General features: G+C 37.9%; 1 protein-coding gene across 3 annotated transcripts in view; it reads right to left on the reverse strand.

Moving 5' to 3' along the window:
* arhgef25a (Rho guanine nucleotide exchange factor (GEF) 25a) overlaps positions 1–8703 on the reverse strand; it is a 79478-nt gene extending 70775 nt beyond the window's left edge. The window contains exons 1-2 of one of the 3 annotated variants that reach the window (XM_079588280.1): positions 8150–8703; positions 377–515 (exon numbers count right to left, since the gene is read on the reverse strand). In XM_079588280.1, coding sequence (XP_079444406.1) covers positions 377–515; positions 8150–8245 — 235 coding nt within the window. In that variant the 5' untranslated portion in view covers positions 8246–8703. Of the gene's footprint in view, positions 1–376; positions 516–1851; positions 1962–8149 lie in introns of those variants that run through there. The other 2 variants (XM_079588283.1, XM_079588281.1) reach the window with 2 other exon arrangements.
* Positions 8704–9622: the final 919 nt, after the last annotated feature.

Genomic DNA, 9622 nt, shown 5'->3' on the forward strand with positions numbered 1-9622 from the left:
TGAGTCCAGCAGAAAGACGCCTTTTTCATATGGTTTTAGACCATAATAAGGATTTCACTCTGTCATTAAGTATATTTCGCACATCAAAACAACTCCCGATATCACATGCAGCAGGAGAGAGGCGTAGTTAAAACAGAAATGATAGCTGCTAAACAGGAAAACGGCCTTACATCAACATCAACACTGGCATGCACACACTTGTTACTGAAGGTCAAGAAATCAGGCCAAATCAGTTTTCAGACTCCACCATGTGTTTTTTTTTTTTAAATGTGCCTTGGCTCCATATCCCTCACGGTGGAGTTGATCACTACCAACTCTTGTTGTGTATGTTTAACCTGCTAATACATTTTGACCAAATATGGTTGTTGCATCTTACTTGCTCTGTCTCTTCTTCTGACTCTTTCCAGGCTGTCTCGGGACATATCATCCCAGTTCAGTCCCTCTGTGTCCCAAGGGGGTTGTTGTCCTGTCTTCCGTTCCTGCTTCACACTCAGGTGCTCAATACCCTCTGAGTTCTAAGACCAAAAATAGACAGTCAGAAATTATACATAAAATGTGTATTTTTGTTAGAAGAACAACAAAAAAAGTACTTTTATCCCATTCCAGTGATGGCAAAGATTCATTTTGAGCAGCCATTACTCCAGTCTTCAATGTCACATGATCCTTCACAAATCATTCTAATATGCTAATCTGGTGCTCATGAAACATTCTTATTATAACCATTGTTGTGCTGCTTTATATTTTTGTGTGAACCGTAATACATTTTTTTCAGGATTCTTTTAAACAGCATTTATTTGAAATAGGTGTAAAGGTGAGGGTGCTTGCCTCCACAGAGTGCGTTTTTGTCAACTACCACTTGTAGCATTCAATGAGAGCAGCGCATTAATATAGAACAGTGATTAAACTGACTTCGAACTACCAGTGTATTAAACGGATATATTACACACCTTCCAGTCATATACCTAATACCACTGTACCTATAGTTCTGGGTAGTAACTGATTATATGTGATCTATCTAGACATTCCAAAAATGAAATGCTTGTAATTACATTATATTAGGCTTAAAATACTCATAATTAGACTACAGTTACCTTTTATTGATTACATTATTACAAATATTCACAGAATTCAAATAAATTATTCATTATTCATTATTATTTTTATATTTTTCATTTTTAAACTACTTATTTTAATTTAACATTTTTAATATCTAATTAATTATTACTTAGCATAAAAAAAACCTTCCAACCCTCTAGTTAGGGAAACCCTGAGGTAATGTAATGTTTAATGCACTTCATAACGAAAAATTTTAGCATTTTACTTTCTCTTTGTATTATCAATATGGTACAAGATTATACTATTCAAATCAATGTTATAAACAAGTTGTCGAAAGTCATCTAAAATGTGTAATGTAACAGATTACATTAGCTACAATTTTTAATCATGTCATTTGACTATTCAGTAAGAATACAATTAAATTTGTCAGTAGCCTATTCTACAGACTTAACATGGTCCCATAACCACATTTTTGCTCTTTATTTCCTTTTTTTAATTCATCATAAATTTAAAATGTCCTCATTAAATGGTTCACCCCAAAATGAAAATTATTTCATTAATTACACACCCTCATGTTATTCCAAACCCGTAAGACATTCGTTCATCTTCGGAACACAAATGAAGATATTTTTAAAGAAATCTGAGAGCTTTCTGTCCCTCCAATGACAGCCTATGCAACTACCACTTTCAAGCTCCAGAAAGGTAACGTTAGTAATTCAAGTAGGCCTAATCCATGTCTCTCCAGGGGTTTAAACTTTCTCTTTCAAAAAAAATTTTTGCTGATGATTTACTCACCCCGATCTCATCCAAGATGTCCATGTCTTTCTTTCTTCAGTCGAAAATAAATGCAGATTTTTGAGGAAAACATTCCAGGATTACATAACGTTACACAGAATGGAATAGAGAGCCTAAGTCCCGCCCCTCCGCTTCCGGCTCATGGGACCTTATTTCGGAAAAAATATGTATGGAAGTCAATGGCGAGAGATAACTTATCTTTTTATTCCGTCTGAACTGTCCCCTGAACTACACATATGATGTTTGTCAATTTAAAAGGTAAATATGAAAGTCAAGAAAGTCGCAGTTTGTCATAAAACAGAAGAGTAACGTTTAGTTGTATGTGAAAATCGCTCGATGAACTACATCTCTCGTCTCGCACTATGTAGCCTACGTCACAAGATCCGTTGCTCGTATGTGTGTATTCTGGCTCAAAACACGAGTCAGGCATGACGGCGTAACGTTAGGATTAGGCTTGTTTGAGATGAGCAAAATCTGCGCAGAACCGATCACCGGTGATCACCGCGAGATGCATGCCGGTTAGAAATGTGTCCGACTGCGTTCCGCCTGGCTCTGATGTCATGCTGACGTATGTCAAAAATCTCTCGCGAGCGCAAGCCGCACCTGTCGGATTCTGCAGTCGCGCGCAGTTGCTCTCCACCGACTGCGTGGATCAAAAGCATGATGGGAAACGACTTGCTGACGACACAGCTTAATGCTCATTGGTTTAAACAACCATGATGTAATGTTCTCTTTTAAAATGTTTGATATTAAAACTCTGATATCATGTTTTATGTGTATAAATGATCTGTGAATATTCCCAAACTCTCTGACAGTGCGATCTCTATATGGATTATGTGATTATGTAATTTATATATATATATATATATATATATATATATATATATATATATATATATATATATATATATATATATATATATATATAAACACATGTATTAAAGAAAAAAAAAGATTGATAAACACGTATTTGGAATGGGATTATATAGCCTAACAAGTGATTTGGGTGTCTTGTTCATTATATTTATTTTCATATTTAAGCAACAGAACTTAAATTACATCCAGTTTATTAGCAACACTGTGGACGAGCGTGAATCCCGTGAATCCCGCGATATCCATCTTTGATCTCACAGGTGTCAGATCCACTGCGAGAAGAGAGAACTGTCTGGCTTGCCTGCACTTTTTTCACTCCTCCCATCACTGCAGCCGCCTACTCTCGACTACACTTCAGGCGAGGCAAGGCGCATCTCAAACAAGCCTATTATAATGTAAGACTATAGAAAAAATGACAGACGTTAGCTTCAGTAAAGTTAGCTTCATTCATTGAGAGAAAAGGTATGACGTCGCATGTGCGCCTTCTGGGTTTGTAGTCTTTGTAATTACGTATTTTCACAGTCTTATACCTCAACAGTTTTACATCAAACTGCGACTTTCTTGACTTTAAAATGTATCTTTTAAATTGACAAACATCATATGTGTAATTCAGGGCACAATTCAAACGAGATCAAAATATTTGTTGTCTCTCGCCATTGACTACCATACAATATTTTTCCGAAATAAGGTCCCATGGTGGTCGACCGGAAGGGGAGGGACTTAGGCTCTCTATTGAGTGCCGAAGTTATGACGTCACTTTGTAGGCCAACCCGGAAGTTAGCGGCGCATGGGTTCCCTCGATCGAAAAGCAATGCATTTTCCCCATAGACTTTTGGAAAATCGCCAAAAATAAGATCTGTGTTCAACAAAGAGTTGTGACCCTTACACGTTTTGTCTATCAAGATAATCTTTACAAGTTAATCCAAAATGTATACATTTTGAAGCCTAAATAAAGCCGTCAGATATAAAATGCTAACGGTAGGCTATAAACGGACTACAGCACACCACTCTGACCATGGTCGCGGATCAACGTCGTCATCAAGCGTTCATTATGATCTGCGCTGTGTATGAACCCTATGGTATGAACTTATCCTCTTTTTCATGAGAAATATTGCCCATTCGTTTTTTCCAAAAAATGTTAGAAAATAATTTTGTTTATGCGTGCCATTTTTTTAATCTTTTGTTAATGTTTTATTTATTCGTTTATTATTTTGTTAGTTTAGGCTATATAAACCTTAATATTATTTTCTTTGTGATTAAGATTATTATGCCTGATCATTGTGCCCCAAATAAACTTTAAAGGGTAACTAAACACTAAACCAACTTTTTTTAGTTAATGATCTGTAAGAATGGAGCTTCATAAATGCTGTTCATTGATTCGAGTACTTTTTTTAACATTTGAGTATAAAGTGTTTTAATTTTCAAATATATGGTGTAAAAACGTCTGAGTGCTGCCCTCTTCAGGTTAAACAGAATCTCCTGAAGTAGGGGTACTCTCTGACGTAGGGTACTCTGTGACGCTACTCTGCCACGCCCCCCTTGGCAGCCCCTGGTATAAAAGCATCTGCTTCCGTCAACACCACTGTAGCGAGTCAGGAGTTGGAAATTGGAATTACGAGTATCGAAAACGATCAGGATAGCGTATTTTAGCATCTAGTTAGCAAAGCATTTATATAGTTATTTAGATTATTTCGTGTAGCCTAGGTAGTTATTTAGCATAGTTGTTAGTGTTGTTAGAAGCATAGTTTAGTTAGTAGCATAGTATTGCATCAGTTAGTATAGTGTAGATTTTTAGCATCAGCTTTATCTGTGTTTAGTACAGTGGTTAGGATGGTACGTAGGTGTAGTGTTGACGGTTGCAACAGCACTGCTGGACTGCATAACTTTCCACCAGACTTGGAAATTAGCGCCAGTGTTTACATGCACTTGTGTGCCAAACGCTGCTCTTCCTGCACGGACTCCTCAACCGCCGGCGCGTTTTGCTGGATATTTCTTTTCACATAGCGGCAAAATATGCTTAACGTAGGTCAATAATAATAATCCACTCAGATACTGGCCCCATTCTCTCTTGCGCGGCTGCTTCGCTAGCATCGTCGGATGCCGATCGCGATGCGGGAGTTAATGCGATGCGACACCGCAGTTTGAGCTAGCGGCTCGAGCTCGCGGCTCGAATTGATATGGTTTTAGCTCTGTGTCCACAGACAATTCCTCCACTTCAGGGGAAGGTGGGGGAGAAAAGTCCTCGACTTTAAATGACCACTCTGTTGCAAAGCTACTTGCTTCACTCTCCATCTTAGCGAGTCTGACAGCAGCTGTCAATCACTGCGTCACTGCTGGTCTGTCAATCACCCGCTCAGCCCCGCCCTCGGTTCGTCCGTTGGGCTCTGCCCACTTTTCCAGCATTTTTCAAATATTGCCAGTGGGTGGAGTCAGGCTCTGACCAGGGGTTTAGTTACCCTTTAATAAAGATTATCTTTCACTGTATTATGTTTGATTGTATGTTTGCATACCATTTGCTAATTCGCCAGAAAAAAACGAGCATCTTTCATTCAACGACTTGTGGTTGCATCTCGGGACAAAACAAAACACCATTGTCGAACAGTCTCTCCACAGAAATAAAGACCGTGAGGCTGAAACGCGGGTTAGTAGTGAGAGATGCAACCGCCAAAGGATGTAGTCCCTTTTAGCAACTTGTTAGCAACCACCGTTTTTAAGTCACAATAAAGTTTTAAAAAATCACAAGCAGGTTATAACTGGTGTGTTTTATGTCATAGATCAAAACGTGAAAATATTTAGAGGCCTTGTTAACCACAGACCTTATTTCAGGCGATTTAGCAAAAACCCATTCAAAAAACCCATAGACTTTAGGGCGAGGGAACCGGAAGTGCTAAAATGCTAACTCACTTCCGCGTTTTGGCCTACAAAGTGACGTCATAACTTCGGCACTCTATTCAATGGCAGCATCTATCCCAATGTTCAAAAGAAGGTTCAAATGTCCGTCTCAGTGCAGCTTCAAAGTCTCTACATGATCCCAGTCCAGAAATAAGGGTCTTATCTAGCGAAATATATATATACTATATTATATACTTTTTAACCACAATAGTTCGTCATGTGTTGGTCTGCGACGCGCCTTGGACGCGCCACGTATTATGTCATCACGTTGGAAAGGTCACGAAAACAAATAAAAATAATAAAAAAAATTAATTAAAACAATGATGTCGGACGATTTTGAAGTTGGAGGAGAAAATGAGATGGAGTTTTTCGCCCTTCTCTACTTTTTTGAACCGGAGTACACAGACAAATAACTTAGATAGATGATGTGACCGTGACCTTCCTAACGTGATTACGTAATGCGTGGCGCGTCGCAGATCATCACAAGACGAACGTGGTTCTAACGTGGTTGAAAAGTATATACATTTAAAACAAATTTGAGAAAATGACCGATCGTTTCGCTAGATAAGACCCTTATTTCTCGACTGGGATCATGTAGAGACTTTGAAGATGCATTGAGACGGACATTTGAACCTTCTTTTGAACTATCCGTTGGTTGCCATTGAAGTCCGTCTGTGTCGAAACATCCTGGAATGTTTTCCTCAAAAACCTTAATTTCTTTTCGACTGAAGAAAGAAAGACTTATTGCCCTATGACATCGGGGTGAGTAAATTATCAGCAAGAATTGTTTTGAACGTGAACTAATCCTTTAACCTCACTTTTATGAACGAGAGTTTAAAAAAAATACAACTTTATTTACAATATATTAATCTCCAAAGCATGTTTGCAACAACGCCTGCTCTCGCGTCAGCAAATACGCACAGTAGTGGTCGGTCGGTAGTGGTGCGTTCGTGTCGTGAACCGGGGCGCATGCGTGTTGTGTTGATGCGCAAACTGCTCTCGGTCAACACAACACGCATGCGTAGTTGTGCTCTCGTGAACGCGCTTCGGAAATTAATATTTTGTGGTAAACAATGTGGTAAATTATGGATTTTTTTGTGCAAACCACTGGAGTCACATGGATTACTTTTACTTTTACACTTCATTTGTGTTTCGAAGATGAACGAAAGTCTTACGGGTTTGGAACCACTAGCCTACATGAGGGAGAGAAATGAATGACGGATTTTTATTTTTGGGTGAACCTTTAAGATTTTAGAGATAAATGTTGTTGAGATTCAAAGGTTGACTATAACTGCAAAATGTAACAATATTTTAGGGATTTTTTTAAATCCAAAAGACTGATATTATGTTACATTTTAGATCACATTTACTTTTATGTTCTTAGCAGACGATTTTCTACCAAATAGTCTTTAACATTCCTGACACAAATGTTTTCCTCCTCAGACTTTACTTTGGCAAGAGCAGTGGAACTGAAAACACAAAAGAGTGGTATTTTAAACCATATATATATATATATATAGGGTTAATTTTAAATAAGATGGTAATATTATATGTAAAAAAGAAAATATTTTGCCTGTCAATCATTCCCTTGTTTGTTGTCTTACAGTTTGAGTGACAGGTTCTTTAGAGTGGTTTTGAAGGAAAAAAAAGATATGATTGATTTGGGGGGGGGGGGGAGTAAAACTTTTTTGAATGCCATAAAGAACAGTAAACAGCCAGTTAGACTTACCGCTTGACAGCTGTTTTAAGAAGACTGCATGCCCGTGTTTGATTATGAGGAAATGTCTTAATCAGCGCTAGTTTCCTGCTCCTGCAAGTGCTCTAAATTCCTTCAAAACACCCAGGAGAGTGTCTTGCAAACCGGTCACTCTGTTCTTGCATAGTTTCCCCCAGAAATGTTTCTCTGTCATTCTTTGACTGACTTCATTGTTTATCCCTCCATTCCTTTCATATCTGTGATGTGTTCTTCCTTCGATGGATTTTCTTGTCATGACATAATTTTAAATATGGATGTTCTTAAACAAAGGGTCATTTAATCTTTCTATAAATTGTTTTTCTGAAGCTTTACACATTACAGAGAAAGAACACACTTCACATTGTACGTTTAATTGTTCATCTGTCATTTCTTATCCTCAAATGAACAAATACACATTCTGTATTTGCATGTTTGCAAATAGTTTGTTTATTTTTTCTGACTTGGAAAAATAGAACTCTGACTTAAGTCTTGAAAAAAATAACAGCAACTGACTCTTTCTGCTCCGTGAATTATATGGTTATGACCACGCTAAGTTACAGTACATTTCAAATACATGTGGATTGTTCTACAGACACTTAAAACCAGCTGCCGTTCATCATTTGGAGTTATATGTGAATACATATCAAAACAAAATTTGCTTATATAAAACCAAAAGTCAACCAAAAATGATTACAGATATCAATGGTATAATTGTGCGATGGTCACGTGTGTTGCATAAATATTGTTTACAAAGTGAACATCTTAGTGCAAAGGTGAAAGGCCAAACAAGTCACTCACCCACTTCTGATTGGGTATCGCCAGAGATGTCAGCATATCCGCCATAGCACCCAAAATCTGATCTGTTCGTCCCTGGTTTTTTGGAAGAGCCTTCATATTCCAGCAGCCTCTGTCAATGTGACTCTCCTTGTCGATACTCCCTCCCTCCTTCAAAATCCCTGTCTTTCTTATGGTTTGTCGTGCCAGAGCTTTGATTCGCAGCCCAGCTTCAAATTTGTATGATCCTCTGGAACGTTCTTGCACATAGATAATGAATTATGGAGAAGGATGGTTTGTTTTTGTCTCTTTTGAAGTGGACTTAAGCAGACGAGAGAGTGCTGTTGTCCAGACTAAAGCGTCTTCTCTCAGGTGGGAAGGTCTTGCTGTGGGTCTCAGTCAGGCCTCTCTTCCCCTCCCCCTAAAACCGGGTTTGTTCCTGAGATTAGGTTAACCACACCACAGTAAAGATAACTTTCTGTTCTTTCTCCTTTCCTTTGACAAAAGTAGCTTGTTTTTGCAAGCTCCTTGGCTTTTGGGACCTTTTGAGAACAGAACATCTAACCACTCATGAGTCAGCCTTTTCTGGCTTGTCATTGGCTGCATGAATCTACCTCCCATTCGGCCGAATCCTCTCCACCCTCTGTACATCAATTTCAACATCGATTGTGCCTCCCTTGCACAACACCACACTGATTCTTAGAACAAGTTTCTGTCCTTCTCCTATATCTCCTACTTCTTCATCATCCTCCTTTTCTTCTTATTCTTTTACTGTTATTCACTCTTGTTGTTTCCTATCCAGTCTGACTGGATGACACACGGCTTTTGGCATGGTGCAAGCATAAAAAGCAGCAAATAACCCAAATAAGGCAGCTGTGCTGGGCTCAGGGCACCGACACAGAAGCTGTCAGATATAATTCATAATAGCTGCCCATTTTAAAACTTACAACAAAGGCTTGAGGAGGAGGAGGAGGCTGTGGAGTCTTCCAGAAATCTCTGAACATGTTAAACTAATTTAGTGTTTCTCAACTTTGTTTTTGTCCTACGTATGTACCCTTGGTGTAGTCATATATACACTACCATTTAAAAGTTTGAGGTCAGTAAGATTTTTTTGTTTTTTTTAAAGAAATGAAAACTTTTGCAAGGATGCATTACATTGATAAAAGTGACAATAAAGAATTTTCAATTGTTACCAAACAGTTCTATTTCAAATAAATCATGTTATTTTGAACTTTCTGTTAATCAAAAAGTCATGGGTGAAAAAAAGATTTCCACAGAAAATTTAAGCAGCTGAATTTTAAGCAAAATGTTTCTTGAGCATGAAATCAGCATATTAGTATGATTTCTGAAGGATCATGTGACACTGAAGACTGGAGTAATGATGCTGAAAATTCAGCTTTTCCATCACAGGTTAAATTACATTTACAATATATTACAATATAAAACTGTAAATTATAATAAAATTTCACAATACTACTTTTACTGTCATTTCTTTTT

The sequence above is a fragment of the Phoxinus phoxinus genome (genome assembly GCF_949152265.1).
Source record: "Phoxinus phoxinus genome assembly, chromosome: 18".
Classification (NCBI taxonomy): domain Eukaryota; kingdom Metazoa; phylum Chordata; class Actinopteri; order Cypriniformes; family Leuciscidae; genus Phoxinus; species Phoxinus phoxinus.